Genomic DNA, 25,265 nt, shown 5'->3' on the forward strand with positions numbered 1-25,265 from the left:
AAATCACGTAGACTGTGAAAAATTAATTTATCGAGGACATACGTTACATTCATCATCATTATTACGCCCGTACGCACTCGCACATATAATTAGGATTACTCCTGTTTATACGTGTGTGTGCGTGTTTAAAATAGAATATATACATATATATATATATATATGTGATATATATGTATATATATTATATTATATACTTATATTTATATTTATATTATATGAATACGAAACTTAAGTGTACACCTTCTGCCGATATATTGTACGTTTACGTTTACTTACGTTTTTTAACACGAATCCGTTTTGTTGCTGATCGGATAAATTGTATACTAACCTACGTTTTGGTCGGCAATTATTTCTCTAATTATCACTAATATGCAACGACAATGAGTTTCCTTTTTACGGCACATGTATAGAACTTTTTAATTCCCATTGATATGCACAATGTGTTCACTATGGTAAATACTTAGCTATGCCTGATTTCCTTCAAACGCTTCATGTACCTGAATCGATCGACCGTTCGGGCTATTTTTGCAACAGAACACTCTCTCTCTGTCTTTCTCATTCTTTTCTATCGAGTACATACTCGCGGCGCGAGTACCTGTTTTACAAGTTCCAATTGAGCTTTTCGAACACCTCTTTGTCTCCAATATTTTGATTTTGAAATCGCCGCGGTCGGTCGCCAACGAACGTTTACGTACTGTTTCTCGTTTCCCCCCTTTTCTACGTTACCTTTCTTTGCGTTCTCGACTTCCGTCTCGATAATTTTTTTCGTTCATCTTCTGTTGTTCCTTCGACCTTTCGGTTCGATTCGTCTTCACTGTTCTTGAAAACGTCGACCGTTTTTTGATCTTTTTCATTCTCATCGATCGGAACACGAGAATCCGCGTTTCTGTTTATTTTTTCTTCTCTCAATTTGATGATTGTGCTATGTGTTTCCTTTTTCTACGTTTATTTCTGCGCGAATTGTCGGACTGAAAAGATGAAGAGGAAAGAAAGGACAAAAAAAAAGAAAAGAGAAATGAAAACGGTTCGCGGTTTCGAGTCGCGCGCCCAGGCAAATCGACCGGTGGCGAAACGAGCGTGTGCACTTTTTCATTTTCCATAACCTTAGCCAAAGGAGAACGACGTCTGCGCAATTTTTTTGTTCCCCTCTTTTTGGACACACGTGTCACTGAGCCCGCGGAGAAACAACGGGAAGGAACGAACGAATAACAGAGCAAAAGGAAGGGAAACGGTCGACTTTACCCAACTAATCACCTTTTAATTATTCTCCTTAAACTAAATACTAATGTGAATGTTTTTCAAAAGGGAAGTGATGTTTTTTGAACTTCCAGGAGCAGGTGGGAACGACATTTTTTGAGCCCCACGTACGGTGTACTTCAACCTCTACGCATTTTGTGGTGCATCAGACATAAACAATTTTTGAAAATGCTTGCATATTTTATATGAATGTGTTTTTGATTCCTTTACAGGAACGGATCTCGCTCTCATTCCTATCCTTCATCTCTGCTCTCTCACTCTCACTCTCACTCTCTCTCTCTCTGTCTCTCTGTCTTTGTCTCTCCCCGCCTCCCCCTACTATCTCTTTTTTTCAAATGTTTTTACTTTGAGTTTCCATTTACCATTCTGTCTGTTTCACTTTTTATCTTTCGTATACCTTGTTTTCGTCTTGTTATGAATTACTTTGTCTATTTTGCACCGTTACTGATGACTGTTTCTGTAACTTTGTTTTTTGACTTTTATGGATATTCAGAAAAGATCTTTAAAAATCGTAAAACGAGGATGATTTTTATTATTTGCATTTTGTTACTACAAGCTGTGAAAAATATTTTGAACTTTTCTTTTTCGATTTTCGTTCCTTCCAAGCTGGAACAATACGGATAACTTTTTTATCTTCTTTTGTATTTTGTATTTTGTATTTTGTATCTTGTATTTTTCTCTTTTCTCTTTCTTTACCTCTTTCACTCTTTACTCCTCTGACACGTCTCGACTTTCCTCCTCTATTTCCTTCCGCAAACCACGACGTGACTGACAATGAGCCAAAATATTAAAAAAAAAACTAAAAAAAACTGAAAAACGAGAGACATTTTTTGCCGAGAGCGCAATAATAAACGATAAACCGTAAGAAATCTGTCCGTGGTGTGACATTTTTTCTTCTGTGATTGGGGCGGCATACCACTGTCGTGACGGGACAGAAAAAAGCGAAATAAAGCGGATCTATAATACAATCGACGGAGCAACGTGATAAAAAAACCTAAAAAGCTAATCCACGGTAAAAACGTCCATCGGTTTTTGAGTGTCGTTAAAATGAAAGAATCAGACGAGGGGTCGTCATAATTTTTTTTCCTTCTCTGTGTAACTCCGGCCACCCTCCCAGTATCCACAACCGTATCTACCTTTTGTTCCTGATCACCGAGCTCTCTATTTTTCTCTTTCTGTCTAATTCTCTCACTCTTTCTCTCTCTCTCTCTCTCTCTCTCTCTCTCTCTCTCTCTCTCTCTCTCTCTCTCTCTCTCTCTCTCTCTCTCTCTCTCTCTCTCTCTCTCTCTCTCTCTCTCTCTCTCTCTCTCTCTCTCTCTCTCTCTCTCTCTCTCACTCTCTCTCTCTGTCTGTCTCTGTCTAATTCTCTCTCTCTCTCTCTCTCTCTCTCTCTCTCTCTCTCTCTCTCTCTCTCTCTCTCTCTCTCACACTCTCTCTCTGTCTGTCTGTCTCTCTCTCTCTCTCTCACTCTCTCTCTGTCTGTCTCTGTCTAATTCTCTCTCTCTCTCTCTCTCTCTCTCTCTCTCTCTCTCTCTCTCTCTCTCTCTCTCTCTCTCTCACTCTCTCTCTCTGTCTGTCTCTGTCTAATTCTCTCTCTCTCTCTCTCTCTCTCTCTCTCTCTCTCTCTCTTTCTCTCTCTTTCTCTCTCTCTCTCTCTCTCTTTCTCTCTCTCTCTCTCTCTCTCTTTCTCTCTGTCTCTCTATTTCTTTCTTTCTCACGTCAAACCCAGTTCCTCCTGATGCCTACTTTAAACGCATTCTCGCTTGCATGCAAAATGCCTGCATTGGTTGATTTCGTAAAGGAACTAATTTGAATTTCTTATTGTTTATGTTTGTGTTCATTGCACCATTTACTTTCTTCGGATTTGATGATGACAAAAAAAAAGGGCTGTTTTCCAGTAAGTAGGAACTACGTTCTTGTGTTTCAAACACTTTGCATCGAGAACACAGTATAACATTGATAAGCATAAAAATGTTATACCGACGCAACAGAGACAAAAAAAAGAGTAAAAGAAAAAAAAAAGAAAATTGACAGATCATATGTACATGTATGATATTTGTTGCAGTATGACTAGAGCGCAATTTCCGTTCGGTTAATTATTATGTGTGTGTAACATCTCTTATGTTTTATCGTTTCGATTCGTTTGTTCTCGCCTCTGTTGTTGTTGTTCTTATATTATGATTACTGTCACTCGGAGACGTCACTCTTGTTTTTCTTTTATGTATCGCTCTCTCTTTCTCTCTCTTTCCGTCTCTCTTTCTATCTCTCCGTCTCTCTTTCTCTGTCTCTATCTTCGATCAATTTACTTTCTTTTCATTTTTACGTTCTATCTTAATTACCATGCGCGTTCTGTATAACGGGTTTGTTCTTTTGTTTGTCGTTTAGTTTTCAATTCGTTTCTCTCTTTCTTTGATAAAGTTCACTCGTGTCACCGCGCTTTTTGTTCGTTCTCTCGTCCTGGTCTTGGGCGTATCCGCAGGTGAAGGACCTCTTTAACGTCGGGTACTTGCCGATAACGATTTCCGAAATGTTTTCAATACATTGATAGCATTTTCTACTCTTTCTTTAACCCCTTGCCGGTTATATGAATACTCTGGTCGAGAAAAAAGCGCACATGCCAAATGCGTACAAAAAATCTGCATATGTACGAAAACGCACAGGAAAAAAGCGCATATGGAAAGAATCGCAGAATGTAAAATACGCACAACTCATAATCCAGACATATATGAATTGTACGATTGTAAAGCAAAAGCGTACTACCTTCTCGTGAACAAACTAGCCCCACCTATACTAATCTTTATGATATAAATAAATCTCTTCTGGATACACAGTAGCAGCAACCGATAATACTTATAGTAAATTACCAGAAAACCTTTGTATTTAAAAAGAATTGCAAAACAATAAGTAATTTGTTTCCAATATGTAAGTATTTTTCTGCAATAATTCAATAAATATTTTACATTATGTGCAAATTTCAAGTTGTGTGCTCCTTTTTCTATGTGCGCTTTTATTCCTGCATATTTTCGTACATGTGCGCATTTTTTTGTACGCATTGTTCGTATGCGGTATTTTCCTGTCCGTTTTTTCTGGTTGCACCCCCCTCGCCGTACAATATCGTGATGGTCTTCCGACAAGAATCTCAAACGGAAGTTAACGAAAATAAATGTTACTTAATTGTTTCAAGCGAAATATTATTTTTCTGTTATCAACTGTTATACTTTAATGTAACCGTGGATATAGATGAACCATTAAAATTCTTCTTTCTTTCACTAAATTAAGGACAAAATAATTGTATCCAGCGTAGATATGAAACAAATCATAGGGCAAGAGGTTAAATCGGATGAGAAATTGAATTGTACTACACTTACAGTTCTGCTGATTAAATTTCAGTGCATTAATTTCAGCCTCAAGTATACTTGTATCGGCAAAAGTGAAACGTTATCGGCACACAAGATTGATCCGTCTTTACGTTTCACGCTGTAAAGCGTGCAACGAAATTGTTTCGAAAAGTTATTTTATTTGAAACATTCAATCCATCGGTATGTATATTCTCACTTTTCATACGCGTAGATATGAAAAAAAGTAATGTGGTAAGTATCGATCATAGGACCAGATCATCGCACATCGTTGAAAATTAAATCATCGAGCATTGAATCGATCGGCCATCCAGTGACGCAGAACTGATCCGATGATGCCAAAAAGTTTCAGGTCGGTCAGAGATTGGCAGACGCGTCGGAGATTAGCCGTAGAGAAACGCTGAAAATAAAAGAGGTCTGGAACAATAAAGCGGATACCCACGAGACTGTATGGTCCTTCACTCTCTTCTATCTCTTTCGTTTCGTTTCGCGGTCAAAGAGAAAAAAGCTGTAAAAGAACCCTCTTCGAGTCGTTCTACGACGGCCGTTGGTAACCGCGCTCGTCACTGAGTGACTTATCTCTTCGGTAAAACGTCAAATAAAAAAAGAACAATTCCAAAGAAACAAATGAAAGAAAAGATCAAAAGAAACAAATGAACCAAAAAAAAACAAAATAAAAAAAATTCATCCGCCAACAACAGTCCCAAAAAAGTGTCCTGTGAGTTGACGGCCCAATGTTTTGCCACTAGCGTGACAGCTATCGCCTGCGAGTACGGGCCTCCGACAGAGGGATGCAAGTCTTGCACGCAGACGTGGAAGTTGAGTTAGACGTCGTAGACAGAAACAATAAACCACCTGTGTGGGATCAGAATGTATACGGCCCCATTCACATCAAAGAAAATGTCACAGTGGGTACTGTAGTGACGTCGGTGAAAGCCAGGTTTGTATGCCACGACATGACCGAGACAAGACACGTGACATGCCGTGCCGTGCCATGCAGTGCTACTCCCTTTAATCTGTTCTGTCTCTGTCTCTCTGTCGATATCAGTTTCGTTTCTTATCTCCTCCTTCCTCCATCTTTTCCTTTGTACTCCTCCTCCACCATGTATTTCCATCCAGTCTACGCGTTCCGTAGCACCAAGTTCAATCGTTTACAATCGGTCTTTGTGTCATTGGGTCATTAATAACCCTTTCGTTTCAATCATGTTTTCATACGTTATCAATCTCTGTTGGTTCTATTACATTTCCAACATTACTATGTTTCTTTCCATGCATACATGATGTATTCCGCGGGAGCTAAAGCATGCATGGTTAAGCGCGGCGCGGTAGATCGCTGATTGGTCGGACACTCCTACCTACTACTACCTACTACTACTACTATTACTACTACTACTATTACTAGTACTACTATTACTACTACTAACAACTACTATTAACTACTACTAACTACTACTACTGCTACTACTACTACTTCTACTACTAGTACTACTATTACTACTACCACTACTACTACTAATACTATTACTACTACTACTATTACTAGTACTACTATTACTACTACTACTACTACTACTACTACTACTACTACTACTACTACTACTACTACTACTATTACTGTTACTACAACTACTACTACCATTACTATACTATTACCACTACTGTCTGTCCCTTACTTATGTTAATTATTACTATTCGTTGGAGTCGATTTTCTAGAGAACCTTCGGGAATCGAATTGCATCGGGGCGAGGATGTCCAAACTCGAAATGTCCGGGAGGCTAGCGCCGATGAACAATGACGAAGAAACCGATCAAATCACGGGACTGGAGCGTGTTCGATGCGAAAGGATTCTCGAAGTATCGGGTGAATCGGCTCCGACGACTTTAGCGGAAAACATCCCTAGATGTGTACGAGTTCGGAAAGCCGGATGCCGGATTGTCCTTAGCGCGATGATCCGTATATAGGGTAGGCGAGGATGTAGCGACAGATCCAGGTCTCCCACTAAGTCGATCGGGGTTTTCTTTTTTTCTTTCACGAGCAATACGCAGGTACAGAGAAGCGGCCGCGAAAGCGCCATCAGCGATCGGCGAGATCCTTGTCTCAGGGGCTTAGTGTCCCTAGCTTTCAGCTGTCGCTAGTCGTGCTTTGCTTAGAGCGTGAATCACACTACTAGACGGCTAACAGTGCGAGCAGCGGCTAGAGCAGAGAGGGTCCGGTGAATGTCCAGGCGGACCAAAGATAACACGCTAACGTGACACAATCATTTAACTGGCTACACCAGGGTGCAAAGCAATGGCTGGCAGAAATTGAAACGGAAATGCATACGCAGAGATCATCCAGAGAAGAGACATAGAGAGAGTCCGAGCGGGCAAGAGAGAGAGACAGAGAGAGCGGCATTTTTACAAGATCAGCGCTCCTCTCTGAAACAAAATACCAACTGCCACGAGTCGTTATGACTGACACTAACGCCATTGTTTTTTGTTCCCGTTTGTTATACACGCGGTCTGGTGTAGCGTGAGATGTACAAGCTGGAAGCGATGGCTCAAGACAAGGGTTTCCCGCCCTTGTCGCGAACGGTGGAGGTTCAGATTGACGTTGTGGACCGTGCGAATAATCCGCCCATATGGGACCACATAGTGTATGGCCCGACCTACTGTAAAGAGAACGTGTCCGTTGGGGCTAAAGTTGTGTCTGTTAAAGCCAGGTCTGTCACACTGTTAATGCTCCGTGCGGCTCTGCACGAACCCGCCCTGCACGCAATCTCGTGGCAGTATTGTTCTTGTGCACGTTAATTGATATTGTGTACGATTCCATACAAATACACATACACGCAGACACATATACGGAGAGACAGTCGCGTGCGCGCACATTTACACACGGATACACACATTGCCATACACTCGCGTACGTATCGTTGATCATGTCAGTAGTAATGGGCTCAAGGCGCTTTGATCGTGAGGTGGTGCTTGCGAATCGCTTCGCGTAGTATTCAACGGTAGAATAGTTTCCCGAACGGTCCCGACCGTTTCCGCGGATCTTGAATGTTTTCGGAACCGTCGAGGTTTCTCGAGTAGTAGTAGCAATCTATAACAACGCTTAACTTCGAGCAATGTGATTCGTTGTATTTCGTTATTCACGCTCAAAGTAATTCATAGAATATTATATTACCTTATATTGTATAGTTACGTTAACGTTCGTTTGATACCTGATACGGAACCGTTGCATGCAATTATGTTACACTCGTGCCCCTCAAGAGCTGTTGACGTTTTGGATCTTCCGAATGTATCCAGTATTCAGTCAGGTTTTCTTTCAAGTTGTTTAGTACGTTGAATATTTTTCGGTTCGAACGACACGCGAAGCGATTCTCACGTTTGAGTAATTGTGATCCGTTCGACGAGTTGTGTCGGTGTAGATCAAAAACAGTTAGTTTCAATAATTATTGGATCTCTTTCATTCAATTTTTCCACTTACGGCGATATCTACATAGCCTTACCATTTTATACCGAATTTCGTTGAAATTTCTAATACCGCAAAGTCAATTATTTTCTACTTATCAATTTGACAAACCGTAACATTAAACGAAAAATTTACTGAATAACTGTCGTGAATCTAAAGAGTGAACTAATCCATTTTACTACGTTCGCTCCTGCTTAAATACTCTCATCTAAGAGATCATTCCGTTTGTTTACTGTTACCGACACAACTCGTTGAACGTGTTATAGAAATTTTGCTAGAGGGAGAATGCCCATCGCTACGCGTGATGACACAGCAAACATCCGCACAAATGGACACGCATACACGTCAGGTGGTGAGCACGAGTATTCATTTGGAGGAACAAAGAATGATAAAAGAAAATATGGGGAGCACATCGAGCGGATCGTTTGCGAAAGCTCGTTCATTTTTATACGAGACACGCGAATTGTGCGCCGAACCAATGCGTTTCCCGTTCATTTGGATCTTGAAAAGGAATACGATCGCGCAAAGGAGAATGACGCCTATGATACGCTCGAATGATTCTTGCCACCTGGACTATTAACCAACAACTTGCCACCGGTAAGAATTATTGGAGTGGTTGAACATTTGCGCCATTGAGTACATGGGCACGATAATAGGTACATAGAGCGTACGATAATACAATAACTGGTTTTTCTTCATTTTCAACGCGAATACGCTTTCTTTCAAAGTGACTCGTCCATTTCGTTGCATCCCGCAGTTGTTTACTAGACGCGATGACGGTCTGTTGCGTTACGGAGGCGATTTGCAGCTGAAATAGACTTTATAAGGTGTGCGATTAAGCAGTGTAATGAACATGTTTCAACGCTGGTTTTACAAGTCATGATGCTGGAAATACAGTTTAATCCTTTGCACTCGATTTATTTGCAATGTTGTTAAGTGTAAAGTTTTATTTAATTTTAGGGAAATGAATTCAAGTAATTTACAGCGATAGAATCCAACGTCTTATATTTATTTTATTTATTATTATTATAAGAAGATTTCATTTCTATAATCTTTTAAAGTGTGGTACTTTTTAAAACAATTTCCAACGTTCAATAATAAATTTGTATTGTCATCCCCAGCATGACATACGAGTGCAAAAGGTTAATGCATACATAGATACGGTTTAATTAATAAAACTTAGAACCGTTAAAAGTGAGATAATATTTAAATAATCATTAGGGTGGAACATGTAAAGATAGAAATGTTAATAATGCTTTATAGGAACACAGTTTTTACTATTGAAACAATCATAGTAATTATACCAGTTCACTATAATTATTTCATAGAATTCAAGTACTTAATTGATTGATACGGTAGCATTCAGATGACGGTTAACTGTTAAAAAACATTATTAAATTTTCTAACTTCTCTGTGGCATTCAATACTATTTTTATTGACAGTGTGACATTTTCATTCAATTCAGAATAATGTATTCACATTTATGAAATTAATAGAGCCGCTTACATGAATTTAAATGTTCCCATTTTAAATGTGAAAGAAAATATTCATTTTTATGAACATGAATAAGTACTGTTCAAGTTTTCATATAGCAATCTCCAATAAAACAGTTTAATAGACAAGGAATGGACTTTCGGTTACGAACCAATTAGCTGTGTACGCGTTTCAGCAACACACTGACCATTTGCTGCCGATGCAATAACAGAGGCGGTGCATTTTATTACGTACACAAAGCGCAAGCCTTCACGCAGAACGTCACACGATCGTTTAAACGTCTATGTGCCAATTTTTTCCTTAACATGGAATTATGTAACCAACAGGTCCACCTGACATGTCCAAAAACAAATTGTCTTTTACATACAGTCAGATACAAAAATGTTTCGCTATCGACATTAAAAAGGCATTAGGAAGTAAATGATACATAGTGATACAAATATTAATTTTTCTTCATTCAAATTAGATGTATCGAAAAGGTAGTAATATATTGCAAAGTTTTGTACGACATAGATATGTCATCAGAGTTTCCAATGATACACAGTAAAATTAGTTTCATGAAGAGGAAATCAACTTATCTTGCAATTGCAAGATTTCAAATCGACATACAACAGCGTAGATATTGAAGTTCAGAAAGTTTACGTAAAATTATTAGTAATTTATTACAAATCCTACTAATATCCATGACAATTCAAAATTTTCAGTAATAAGAAGTGTACAATTTTTCAGAAACTATTTTTAAATATCTATTCAATTCTTTTATGATCTAACCTTTTTCTATCCAGATCTTTCTGAATGTGTAGGTAGCTACATAAAGCTTCGCTTTACAGATTATTTTAATACCAATATTATCACTAAAAATTAAAATTGATGAAAGTGTTGCAAATTTAGTACATAATGTGTTAATTTTTGTAGCTTACTGTAATCGAGTAAGTCACTTACATTGTACTTTAAATTTAACATCAATATTGCTTATGAGAGTTCCACTTTTTCACATTTTGAATTTGCAAGCTAGTGCAGGGAATTTTTAAACTTCCCATCAAAAGCAAGAACGCTGCAAATAGTTGTATTACAAGTTTTTTAAATTATTTAACATATTACCGGTTGGCACTATATTGAGAGTTTGAAAACTTAAAATTTCCAAGCTATAATAATTTTCCCTGTTGAATATCAATAATCTTAATGATTGCTTTTAACATTAAAATTCATAAATAACTATGAAAAAATTTCTTTACCCTTCGAATTATGCGCTGCCACCATTACCGACTGTTAATGTGTTAATAAAATAAAACTCCAATGTAACACTTTCCTTTTACTAGGTCTTAATTTCTATGCGTACATTGCATCTTACATGAACAATCTTATTTTCAAACAATTTTAGTCGTCGAAAGTCTAATTTCATTATTGTTTCGTGAACCACAACTACTTAAAGGGGATGCAACGAAACGTCTCTGATCGTACCTCCATGTTCTAAACGAGTTTATAAGAAAGCTACGTAATTTAATTGAATTTAATTGATTCTAATTGAAAATCTGTTAGAGTCCACTTGAAACCGAATGAAGGATTAACGCAGTTGGTCGCACGCGCAAAACGCAGAGTAAGCAAACGTTCCAAAAAGTGTATTCGTTTTAATAATTACGCGAGTAATCACGAAAATCGGATTCAGTCGCGATACTCATACTGTTAGTGTGTGTGTGCCGTAAACAATTTTTGGGCATGTTTTACAAATAGATGCTTCCCTTAAACACGGTACTCGAACCGATATACGTTCTCCCCGTCTTTTTCCAATTTTTGATCGCGACACCCCATATTTTCCGTTTCTTCTCCACCGTTTCTCTTTTGTTTTATACGTTTCATGCACCGGATTGGCTTTTTTCAAAATTTTCTACCTCCCATTATTTCCGTCCACGTTTTCGGACGGTTCACGGTCACCTTCTTGCCGTGCTACGTCGTGAAAGATGTCACAGCACATTGTTACGCTGGTAAGGCTGCTGAGGTGACGTCGCGACGACACGCGAATCAAAGCTGTTCATGGAAATCATTTTCTTGTGAGAACGTGTAAAATGTTCATCGTGAATAGCATTGCACGTACTTGGAATTGGTTAGTATTTGGAATGAATAATTTATTGTTTACTTTTTACAAGTAAAAGATTACGATACAAGTATTTTGAAATATATATTTTTTAATTGTTATTTATGTTACTCGATATATCATAGGCATAGTTTGAGAAATTTAGTATGTGTATATAAACACATATGTATAATTTTTATTCTATACCTGCATAGAAATCATAAATCGTACAAAAGCAAAGAAATGTTACATAGTACATTCATTATAATTTTAATCAGTTTTGTAATATAAAAAATGACATAAAGTAAACTGTTCTTTCTATATTATGTGATGTTTTAAGAATTCGCGTATAAAAAATAATTTATATCAAATACAAATATGTAAATGTTTGGCTTATTGAAAATTCCTGTTAGATGATAATGTTAAAAAAACAAAAAATTATACTGTTCAGACATTGTATTTTATATATTTTCCGATTACTTCATAGAACTCTAGTTCTATATTGTTAATTAATAACGTTTATATACTTATTACATTATTTATTTATCTTCGTGGATTGAAATAATCAATTCTAAATTAGATTTTAAACAAATTATAAACATATCCATATTTTTCAGATATTTTTCATGTTAGTTATTCATTTTTAAAATCTAAAATCTGTATAATTTCATATAAATTGAAATTTAAATGTTGAAACTACTTTTTGTTCTTGGGTCACACTAAATGTATGTATTGAAATATAGTAAAAATTCTGAAATAATTTGACATCTAGAATAGTTCGAAATTGATAGAAAAGGAAACAAAATTTGTAGTAATATAATTTTATATTTCCATCAAAATACATGGACTAAAAGACTTTTACGATAATCGTTTATGCCATGTGAAAATGTATTGCATTACTTACTATTTGTGTAGTAATATGAAGTCCGATATAAAATAATGTGAAAGGGTTCAATATTTCTCTATTTAACTTTAATCTCTTGAAAGTAGTAAATTAAATTTTTATTAAATTGCTTTTGCTTAAATATTTCATAAAAATCGTGAAATCCACACAAAAATTCAAAGCATTCATGTGAAATAACGGTCACTGTTTAGATATGAAATATTTGTCAATACTATTTCCTATCAAAGTGAATTGTTCCAAAGTTACCAAACTGGTTCCGATTACAAACTGCAGCTCACATACGTACACAGTTTTGATGATGCTTTGCGTCGCGTTGTCAAGCTCCATTACCCATGTTTTCCGTTCTCCGATATTTTTCGTTTCTAATATGTTGCGAGGTTTGCATTGAGTATAGATCATCGATATATATTTATATATCATACATACGTATTGTACATTACGTGAATGCCGTATTAATTTTTGGGCATGTTTTGTCAGTTGCTTATCTGCGGTAGATTACCGTACTGGTACTGAAAGCGATCATTTTCGTTTTTATCGTTTGATTTTTCATTTTCCTCCCGTTTGTGATCGAAGTTTTTTCCGTTGGACCACTGTTTTACCTCTTCTGCCTTACATTCGGGAGCGTAGTATGTTCTCGTAGTGGTTTTTTGCCGGTCAGACATTTTTTGCGCCAATCAGCGGCAAGCTCTGTAAGAAATTAGATATTTGAGAATTAGCTAGAATATTTCGGGATGATTCATTAGCCCGTCGAAGTCGGGTGGATCGAACGACACATAAATGAACTGAATGCTCCATTAGTTGTATTAAATGTGCCGTCGCGTTATTAGATACGATCTCGATTGAATTGTTTCAAATCAAGATTTCGTTCGGCTAGAATCGAGCTTCAAGCGACGACGAAGAAAGGCAAGTCTCGATTCTGACTACGATTATGTCTTGAAAGCGATGCGTTATAACACGCTACACGGTAAAAACGAAAACGACGACAGAAAGCTTCTGTCTTTTTTGGTTCGTGAAATCGTACGATGCTAATTAACGACGATCGCGCTCATACACGGCTACTAAACACCACGCACCATGGTTCGGGGACATTTCAAGCACAGATTGCGAGTGCAGCTGGATCACGCTACTCGTTTGTGTCGTTACTAATCTCGTCTTGTCGTCAGAGACAATCGATGGAGTCTTCTCGCTTTCTTGCTATGCAATTAAGGGTACTATTCACATGTTCGTCGCACTAACGTATGGGAATATCAGGTGGAAGGTCACGCCCACGAATTATTAATTCACACTAATTCCATGTACACTGAACATTTACTGTTTTTTTTCTGTTCTTTAAATTGAACTCTAACTATCCGTCGGAGTTCTATTTTAATATGTTTTGAGAATTCGATGTGCAAATAGTGCAGATGCTATAAAATTCAGTGATAAGTATTTGTATTGTATCTGATTCGCTATTTACAATAGGACGTGCTGACGGATAGTCAGAATTTATATTTTAACGTTCACTGTAATATAAATATTCAGGTTTGTGTCTTCTGTGAGATAAAATTGTGAATTCTCGTTGAAAACATATAAACATATAATAATAACGCATTCTGACAGTAAACAGTGACACTCTACTTGAGAAATGTACACAACGTAAGTCTGTAGTGAAAGGAAGCATAGAGTTGTTTTTCTCCATGTGTACATTCAGACAGTCAGCTCCATTAAAGTTTTGAATATTTCATGGGTATTAATTCATTAACTGGTTAAAATTCTGCAGATTCTAAAAAAATAATGATGCATTTATACATGTGTTTACGAAAAAGTATAAATAAATTGAACGGATAGACTTAAGATGTCTATACTGCAGATACTGTTTCCAGAGATATGCTAGAGCAGGGCTGTCCAACTTTTTAACTTCCCTGAGCCTTATTGGAAGAAGGGTTGTTATGGGCCGCACATAAATTAATTCTTAACGGTCGACAATTTTCTATTAGCTCTTTATGGACGAGACTGTTTGAAACTCTTAACATTTCTTCTTATAAAAAACTGAATTATGCATCGAAGTCTTGAATAATTTAATTAATCGACTAATAATAGACTGACATGTCACTTCTTTTCTTTTAGTATTTATTATTTATGCAGTATCCGATTCTATATATGGAAGGTTTAAAAGTACTTTTAACTTGTATTTGTAGTAATGTTAATGGATCTTTTAGTCGCAATCTAATAAAGTTTGTAAGCTTATGATTTTTTGTTGGCTCGCATTCTGAACCATACTGGGCCGTGGGTTGGACAAGCATGTATCAGAGTCTACAAAGTTTAATTTTATAATTATTGTAATTGTTTTAATAACAAGTTTGATTTAGTTTAACCCTTAGAGTGCCAACGTCGCTGTGAGCGACGCTGAAAATTTGACCAAAAAGTGCCAGCGTTGCTCTCAGAGACCCTTTATTTTTGATAGCGATGAATGTAATCATCAATGGAATTTTTCATATTTTCTATTGTATTTATCGCTATCAGAAATGAAAAAAGTCGCTAAGATCGGCGCTGGCACTTTTTAGATAAATTTTCAGCGTCGTTCACAGCGACGTTGGCATTAAGAGTTAATCTATCCGTGATAATAGTTGAGTATAGGTTTTCGAAATAACGTGTTTTTGGTTCATTTGTAATTTTTGGTGAACAAGTCGTCCTAAACAACCACAGAAAGCATCATTATCTTTCCGAATCTGTTTAAGTTTAAATAGTAAATGAATAAATATCTGTAAAATACTCGGACTTTTTAAATTTGGCGAGCGTATGCAATCATACTCACTTTCGTGACTGATTGGACCTACGTACAGATTATTCCAAGTAAACTTAATCATTGTTGTAATTGTTGTTATTTTGCTTTTCATATGAAAATATATCGCAGTCCATATGCAAATAAGAATGCGACATTAAAATAATTAAAATAAAGTTTCTAATTCTTTAAAAAGTATAGTTTTTCACAGTTGGCAATTCTTTTTTATTTTTACAGTAATGTACAAATGAATTTTCTGCTTTGCAACTAAAAAGTATTTTGAATTTCCTTTGTTTTAAACCAAATGTTCCTCTTCAGTAGGAAGCAATGCTTTCCAATATTATAAAACCTTTATTTTCAAAATTTCTGTGTAGATCAAACCGTAAAAAGATTAAAAAATATTTTTTCATATTCTATGTTGTTTTCTTCCTCAAATATATTTTTTTCCAGAAGCTATGCTGCACATCAATTCAAATAAACATAGCATTTCACAATCGTGCGAACCGCCAAAAAAATATTTGAACCGTCATTTTTGTTTTGTAAATTTAATATAAAAAAATGGCAATATCTGAATCGTATCATATGATTGATAGAAGTATGTCTTTTTAATATTCTCTCTTGATAGATAACTGTCATCCGATTACATTTCGAATTTTTGTCGGATGCTACGTGTAGTTAACTGTTTTACATTGATGGCTTTGTAAAGGGATGTATTGTAAAAATGAAACATCACAAAGCCGAAAAAAATGGTTTTCAAATTTTTTTGTAGCATACAACGAAAACTAAATTTTATTCGTTTTTTAAAATTGAAAAGTAAGTTATTGATTGTTTCCGGAGATAAAAAGCTTCGTTTGTTAGGCGATTAAAGTTGGTTGTACGTAGTGTAAAAATATGTAAATTTATTTCGGTTTGTATTTTTTGCAAGATCAACAAAATGATTCGAACTACTCTCATTTTCACGGAAATTTCATTATATTTAAATTTAACAAAAGTTATTCAATTACTGTGGAATGATTTGTACATAAAATTATGTGTTTAACTATCACAATTTAGAGATTTTAGGAATTATTTCTACTTCTATAATATTGCGTAAGGTATTATTTTAGAAATTCATGAAATAGAAACATTAATAGTTTCAGTTTTATTCATAAACGTTTTAGAATACATATTACAATACAATAAGATTCTTTCTATTTTAATTCAATACGTTTTCTAAGTAATAAACAAAAATAATTTACTTTCAATTTACTAAGTATCCATTGAAATCTATATAAGTGTAAAGAATTCTTTAAGCTGTTCAATTTATATTTCGAAAAGAATCTTATAATACATCAGTAAATTTCCTATTTATTAAAAAATGTAACGTATTTTGAAAAGGTATTTAATTTAGAACTTAAATTTGGTACAATTTATGTGTCTTATATTTATGTATGTTTGCTTATAAAAACAAAAAGTAATTTTTCAAATCTGATTAACATATCCTGACTTCTGCAATTTTGCTTTATAATACTCTAATCGTTAATAATATTTGTCAGTTATTTGACAGAATATTGTTTGTCTTTTGTCACAATATAAATATTGCGACGCGTACCATCAATACATTACCGTGCGCAGCAGAAAAATTTGCAATGGCAACTTTTCGTAGAGTTTAATACTAAACAAGAACCAAAGATGTATATAAACGTATCTTACTAATTTCATTCACTTCGAGTTTCATATTTTGGAATTTTTATATCAAATTGTAAATGATATAAAACATGAAAATGGGATAACTGAGAAATTCAAAATTTGATTTAATACAATTCTGCAAGAATAGTTTGTATGGAATGTCATGCTTTTAATCCCATACAACATATTTAGTAGCTTGTGAATCATTAAATCTTGAATGAGTCATTAAATCTTTGAGATTAGTGAACAAAAGTTATCATAATATAGGTTAATTAAATTATTTAGTTTAGTTATTTGAAATAGCTTGATATTGATTCTGAGGTTGGTTGTTATTAAATTTGTAGTTTGAGAATTTGAAATACTGCAGCTTCTCTCGGAAAACTGAAGTTTTTCCTGTTCTGAATTATTGAACTGAGAGCTTACTTCTAAAATCACGTCAAAAATAAACTTTGCTTTTCGAGTTGGTGAAATAGAATTACAGAAAACACATTCACATCTGAGAATGCGCAAAGTAATTTCAAAATAATTTAGTATAATGCGAATTATTTCATATTTTTTTAATTAAAATATAATTACTTTAGAAGTTTTCATTCGAATATTTGTTCTTTTCTTAGATTATTTTTATATATTTTAAATGCGATTTACATTGCAGTTAATATTTAGTTACATAATTCGAGAATACAAAATTATTGGAACGGTGAACATTTATCGTTGACTCCTCACATATTAATTTTGTATTTGTTATCCTGTATCCATTGATTTTTAATTAAAGTTAATATTGATTCTATATTGAATCTGATTTAGTATGTAATGATTCCATGGCTGCAACGAATAACTCGTACAAGGCGTAAATATGTTACAGTTGCATTCTCCAATGAAATCGTATTACCCAGTACGGTACGTGCTTTTTCAAGCTTATTTCCTACAACAATTCACTGGAAATTTATATTATGACAATGGATTTTATTTTCACATAACTGCAATTTCTACTCGTACGCGTATTTATTATTCTTTTATAAATTCTCTTTTTAACGTTTGGATCTTGTAAATGAATTTTAAAATTAATGAAGTAAAACTGTAACAAAAGAACAGAGGAAACATTGTTTAAAAACGCTGACAAATATTTGTAAAGATTGGTAGCAAAAACCGCAATAAAAAATTCTACACAACATTTTCACTACTACATAATATCCCACTTAAATTTCAAATTTATTAATACTATAAGTTTAAAACAAAGCTCGTTAAAGACATACTCAATTAACTTTGCTGAATGTATTTTATGTAAATGTGCATATAATGAAGTATACTTTTGTTTATAAGTAAGGTTAAACGATCGTTTACAAATAAAAAAGATTATTGTTAGCTACTATAAAGAAACTCTTTCTTTTTCTAAATTTGGTATGCAATTTCCAAAATACAAATTACTTTTTATTAATTTATTCGTTTAAATTTTTAACGGAGAATTATAAAATCTCTAAATTCATACTGACTTCTTGATATTTTTGTTATCAAGTAATAAAATCTCTAAATTTACGTTTGAAAAATGAAATTCGTGGATTATTCTTGGAGTGCGCTTCAAAGTATCCTTAACAGACACATCAGAAAGCTGAGAGTGATAGATAAAAGTAGATAATCTATTTTCGACAGGATTTCATGTATGAAAGTCCGTAAAAAATCTCCTAGTTCACTAGGAAGCTGCAAATATTCTCGGTTGGGAGTCGACATCAAACGGCATTAACCGTCGAAAAATTAAAGCAAAGCTGGATTTACTTTCGCTAAGCTGACCGGGGGCTCCGCGTGTATGAATCTCCTCAACCGATTTCTCTAGTCACTGCAAGATTACACTGAGAAATGGCCAGCTTCACGAAATTAGTTTCACGTAGAGAGGTTGCAGTGCCAAGGATCTGCGAATTGGGTACCATTTGTCAGAATTGTGCCGATGTACGGTTTGAGTTGCAGACATCAGTATTCGTTTATTCTTTGTGTAGCAGACGTCCCTTCGAAATAGAGTTCCGATGCGTACTCAATTCTATAGTTCTACAGAGTGCCATTGGTTTCAATACTTTTAAATAGTCGATAGTAAAACATTCAGACGCTTTACGGATATTCAATAAATGTCACGATGTAAATGACAAAAACAATTGATCATTCTGAACACCCATGGTAAAAAAGACAAGAATATTTGAATATAAGGAATTATTCTAATTAATTATTAGATCGCGACTATTTTCGCAAATTTCCATTTTGTTATATAAGTTTTCCAGAAACGAGATTAACGAAATTTATTATATTTAAATAATTATCACTGGTACAATATATAAATACAAAATATAAATGAAATACTGACATCATGTATGATTATATAATACTATTCACGTATAATCTAGAAATTATGAGTTTTTATATCCAAATTTTTACTGTTAGAAAACTTACAACAGTACAGTAATAATTATACAATTATATTGAAACGAAAAAGGATCTTAAAAAAGCTGTACTATTTGATGGAGTGCGTATGTTGATACAAAAAAATTTTGGTCTCTTTAATTGTCTTGTCGCTTTAATTCTCTTAAATGTCCAATGATTTAACCAATTTTTAATTTATTACAATCAGTATATAGTATTGGAGCTGTAGCAGCACTGCATAGGCAATGAAAAGTTAATTATTCATTATTTTAAAAAAATGTAATTCAGTAGAATATTTTGGAAAATTTTTATATTCCTAAATATATTATAATATTTATATTTGAATTACACTACAGTTTTTAAGAAAAATTGAGAAGCAAGTTAAATCTCTTGCATTATTGAAACCATATTTGTAGTAGTATCATTTTACAGGCGATCTACAGTATGCTGAATTTATAAAAACAACGTTCGTTTTGAAAATTATAATGCGTTTTACTTCTTTCAATGTTTATAAAATTCAAATGGTCTACCAATACTTAATAGAATATGTATTTTCCACTATGCCAAATCTAAAAGCATATCATAATTTTAATATGTTTGTAGAAAATTTATTTCTTACGGTAAAGGATATAATAATATTAATTTTTATTTAATAATTAAATAGATTAAATTCGAAAGAAAAACCTTTCAAGAAAAAGAATGGTAAGCTAGAAACGGCAATAATGAGGAAAGAAGGAATAATAAAACAGTTTTATCTATGATATTACATTTTATGAAAAGGTTTTATATCCCGACATATGCGCTTATATACAGAAAATGCTGTAATTATAACATAATTTTACAGGTATTTAAAAAAATATTAATATTAAATTTATATTCGAATATTCAAGTTTTCGTAATACTGGAAAATGCATTTGCTCTGCAACCTCTCAATTTTTCGACGGAAATGCTTCTCATAACTGATTATCATAACACAACTGCTAAACACGATGAGACGGACATAGGACTACAATATAACATCCTAACACAGCGCGACAAGACACCGTTTAACACTAAGCGTACCGCGACCGGTCAAATCACCGGTTTTAAAATTTGATTTAAAATTCTGCACTTCCCTTCGCCCACTTAACTCTGCATAAAAAATTGTACCTTATACTGTCCGATTAACCGGTTTTGCAAATGTTGTCTTTTCTTTAGTTTTTGTTTCCACCAAGAAGAATTTCTCGTTTGTCTTGTTTGCCTTTATTTTATAACCAATTATTTGACTGGTTACGGTGGGAATTGGTATATACAAAGTGTCGGTACGTTTAGTATTAATAAATTCACCGTTAGCAAGCTGGGGTATGGTGATTGGATCGCGTAAAATATGTATACGTTGCGTAGTATATTATTAACATCAATTCGCAGAACATCTTTCGGGATCATGGTACGCTTAGATTGGTCGAGGGAGTAGCGCATTTGAATTCTATTGACGAGTTAAACTAATGTACACCTGAAACGGAAAAGGCAGGCGATGACGGGAAGTATAGTTGTTAGGCAAATTGCGTAAAATTTCTAAATCGTATAGTAGATCTCCAGTTGTGTCTTTAGACGTTCGATTAGATGGCATTTCGTCAACAGAGAGAAAGAAGTAATAATAAAAAAAAAATAAAAAAAGAAATAAAGATACAGAGAAAAGAACGCAAGAGACAGATGGATGATAACAGTCGGTAAATCGCATGGTGATACGTTTCGTTTCTCGAGACGGTATACCTTTGTTACACTTCTAGTATCTCTCTTCTAGTTCGGTAAATTTGTTCCTAGTCATGTATTTTCCGATATATACATAATGTCTACCCTAGGAGATTTCCGTTCTCGTTTCTGTTTCCGTTTCCCGTTTCCGTTTGTTAAGTCGACTCCACTCGCAAATGGAGCTGGAACACCGACCGTCTGGGATTTTGTAACACGTGACTCTGGTGTGTGTCGACAGCTCGGGGATCGAAAATAATCCGACGGTGTTTTACCGGCTAATGCCCGGATCCACGGCACAGACGAACAAGTTTCACACGTTTTACCTTCAACAACGTAACGAGAAGTCCATCACCTGGGCCGACATCAAGGTTAACCATCCTCTGGATTACGAGAGCATAAAGGAGTACAATCTGACTATACGAGTAGAGGTACGTACACGAAATGTAAGGTGCCATTTCGCTAGAACGAACGTGTTTCCTCCAGTCTGAAATTTCTCGCCATACTTTCGCGGCTGAAATAATTCCGTGCAACGTACATTTGGGAATTCGGGATGCCTAGGATGCTGGTCTTGATATTTTAAATATACTCGTGGACGAAAATTAATAAACATAATACTCCGGCAAGAACGATGTACACATTTTGTTTTATTTCTCGGATGGAAAATTAATCAAATGAAATTCGAGAAATACATGTCCTATGTGCAAAATCGGATAGGAAAATCTAAAATTGACCGTCGTTAAATAGATTTATGCACTGCTAATAGATTTTTAGTTGATTAAAATTGTTTTCTTTTGTTAATTTTAGTTCATGGGTGCGTAAATACATATACATGTAAGAACATTTACGCGGTGGTTTTTTATTGTGAAATATGATTTTTCTGTTCGATCGAGAATGGTTATTTACATATATTTAAAACGAATATTTTAAGAGAGAAATTATTAAGTATTTTTTTATACTGTGTTGGTTTTTTACATGTGTTTTTATTGCGTATGTTAATCATGTTTGGTATGTGATAAATATAGTGAGGGTATTCGTTATAAATATATTTAACGTTTTAGTTAATGATTCAATGTTTTAAAGTATTTATTAAAATAATACTGGATTTTATATTAGTACAGCTGCCGCATACGTTTTTTATATTTATATGTTGTTCAATTATTCAAGAAAGCAGAAACAAAAAAAATTTGTCGTATGCAAAATTTAATCTTCTTTTTAAATTACAGCCATTTTTATACATCCGTAAATTTTTATGACACATTAAATTAATGTAGTAATTAATATAATTAATTACTTGTCCTACAATATCGTGTCAGATTCGAGGCGAAGATTTCAAATAGAAATTAATAAATATAAATGTCTCTCAATTCGTTCAAGTCCAAATTAAATATTATTCCTCTATTATCAATTACAGTTCTTTCTTACTTAGAAATTATTAACATTGAAGTTATCATTAAATTTCAAAGATATTTTTTTATTAAATAATTTATGCAAATATTTACTTCTTGGAATTAATGTTAATCCGATTAATACAATACACATACTGTTGAAAGAATTTCGAACAATAGAATCCAAGTGGCTATAAAAGGGTCATGTCTTATCTTAACAAGATAAAAAATTTTCGTTTAATTTACGTACTTATACGGTTTTTTTAATGAAGTATTTCTATTTATGGATTGAAAACAGGAAATATGTTTCGTTGGAATTTATGAATTTACTTGGTGAATCTATTCATGAGTAGCAAAGAAGATGCAGAAATATCGGAAAAGGTTTTATAAAAGAGGAAGTATAATAGGATCTGTATTACATAAGAACCGTGACAAAAGTTGGAATGGAGCTTTTTATTTTTCAAAGCACGAGTAACGCGTTATTGGACACGTTTAAGAAATTTCACAACAAATATATTTGCTAGGGCATTTTTGTGTGCAATTTCCTCGGTTAAGTAACCAGCATCCTTTAATCCTTTTAGAAAGTAGAAACGGAGCAACTTGAAAATCCGCTTACGAATCACGGTATTATTTATATTTCAGTGGTGCAGGCGTACTAGAATATCTGCACTTTGTACATTCGAGGTAGTAAGTACTACTGAGAAATCGTGAGGTACGCCATTCACGATGTCTATTGTTAGTGTTTGCCTATTAATAAAAATATGTCATCTTCAAATTGCTTGATAAAGTCCTTCCAAAATGTATTTCACTCAATCAAAAAGTTGGTCAAAAGTTTAAGGTCGCGTATTTAACTTCTTGATCTACAAGTAGAACGGAATTAAATGCACCTCAAAAATATCATTTAATTTGGCACAACTGAACAATTATACGAGTATAGAATTAGAAAGTAGTATAAAAAGTTTATTCTGCCTTTTGATAGAATTCTGCAATATTGTTTAATTTGGTACCACTTCTTTTCGTAAAATATTAATCGAAGCAATACAAATAAGTGTATAATACCAAATAATGATGAGAACAAATTAGAGAATAACACGTGCAACTGTAGACCAAAGTGCTAGTAACAAATTCATCAATTCATGGGGAAGCTGAATTAGTAGATGTTTCAATGAATAACTAACCTTAATTTACTAAAGATAGTGTATTTTATTTCTGAACAATAGCAAAATGATTAACACAATATATCCAGGTATTTTTAATTAAGTTCTACTCTTCGAAATTGAAACAAAATTCATTAAAATTATGAAATAAACAAAATTCATTCAAATCTTACACTTATTAATTTTAAAATTCTAGAGGATTAAATAATACGTGAATACAAAAAGTGAAACAAATATATACATAAAAAAACAGCAGGTAAAATATAATTGCAGATTCCAGCACATAACCTGCGCAACTCTTGCACGTTTTATTTTGTGAAATCCTATGCTTGGCGTAATTTCAGAACATAAACTGCTACAACCATTTGTATTAAACAAGGCACTTGTATTTTCAGAGGTATTACCTCGGAAACATTAACAATGAATTTGCATTCGATATTGTTCTATTGCAGTGATTTTCAGTTATAAGTACGAAAAATCGATATTGTTGACGATAAATAATTATGGTTAGGTTTACAATAAAAGTCATGGAATTGGAGGAAAAACAGGGTATACGGTGGTGATAAAAGCTATTCTCCGTTGCAGAACAATGGCGCCCAACAACTTGCCTCTGAAGCGACCATCTACATTGTCCTGGAGGACGTTAACGACGAAATACCTTTGTTCACCGAACGTGAGCAAGAAACTGTACTGGAGGGTGAACCAATCGGCAGTAAAGTTACTCAAGTCAACGCTATCGATAAGGATGGCACTTACCCCAACAATAAGGTAAGCACGATTACGAATATCCATGTTAGTCCGTATACGAGTACCTATTTACGTAAGCAGTAAACACTGCCAGTTAATTATCATTTTATGTTTTTATTCTAAGCCTTTAATAATATTAAACTATGTTTAAACCTATTATATCAATTTTGAGTCATTTTAAATGTATTTTATTGGTTTACATAATATTTTTACGACTTTGTAATATGAAACAATTAATTACAAGTTAATGAATGTGGAACAGAAAAAAAGAAAAACAGAAGGAAATTTGATATGTATAAAAGCCAGACGCAGTTCAAAGAAATGCTGTGACAATGAAATTATTGTTAATGCAGTGAAACATAATTAAAAAATTATTTCGTACGATAATAATGCTTTGATTATAATCAAAGAGTTATAGTCAGATAATTACCTGGTCCAATTACAGTACAGACTACAATCAAATATTTTGGGCAATTAAATAAATCTTCTTTCGCACGGAAGAATGGTTTTGCTTCCTTCTTCTGCAATTTGTAATTCAGTGTTCTCTTTTAATATTATGTTTTAATATAATACTTCGAGCATACATAATAACCTAAGAATTTGTGTATATTGATGAATGTTACTTCATAAAGAAAATACTATACGTAAGAGAATAATGTACGTAAATAAATATTTCTCTTAATTATTTAGAGAACACTGTTATTAATTAGATTTATATTATATACTATTAAAATTATACAGTATGTCCATTTTATTCGTGTACACTCGAATATTTTCAGAATTATTGAAAATACGAAAAAATGTTTCAGATAATAGTTGTTCGACCTAATGGGTAGCGTTTAGTAAGTTGTTTCGATTTTGTTTTTACTTTGTTATTT

At 34.0% G+C, this 25,265-nt stretch overlaps 1 protein-coding gene across 3 annotated transcripts in view; it reads left to right on the top strand.

Annotated features, from left to right (window-relative positions):
* LOC116424766 (neural-cadherin) overlaps nucleotides 1-25,265 on the top strand; it is a 446,688-nt gene that overhangs the window by 93,564 nt on the left and 327,859 nt on the right. For 2 of the 3 annotated variants that reach the window (XM_076367977.1, XM_076367979.1), the window contains 3 exons: nucleotides 5,363-5,553; nucleotides 21,337-21,526; nucleotides 24,226-24,408. In XM_076367977.1, coding sequence (XP_076224092.1) covers nucleotides 5,363-5,553; nucleotides 21,337-21,526; nucleotides 24,226-24,408 — 564 coding nt within the window. Of the gene's footprint in view, nucleotides 1-5,362; nucleotides 5,554-7,123; nucleotides 7,315-21,336; nucleotides 21,527-24,225; nucleotides 24,409-25,265 lie in introns of all 3 variants that reach the window. The other variant, XM_076367978.1, reaches the window with a different exon arrangement.

Source organism: Nomia melanderi, chromosome 5, assembly GCF_051020985.1.
Source record: "Nomia melanderi isolate GNS246 chromosome 5, iyNomMela1, whole genome shotgun sequence".
Classification (NCBI taxonomy): domain Eukaryota; kingdom Metazoa; phylum Arthropoda; class Insecta; order Hymenoptera; family Halictidae; genus Nomia; species Nomia melanderi.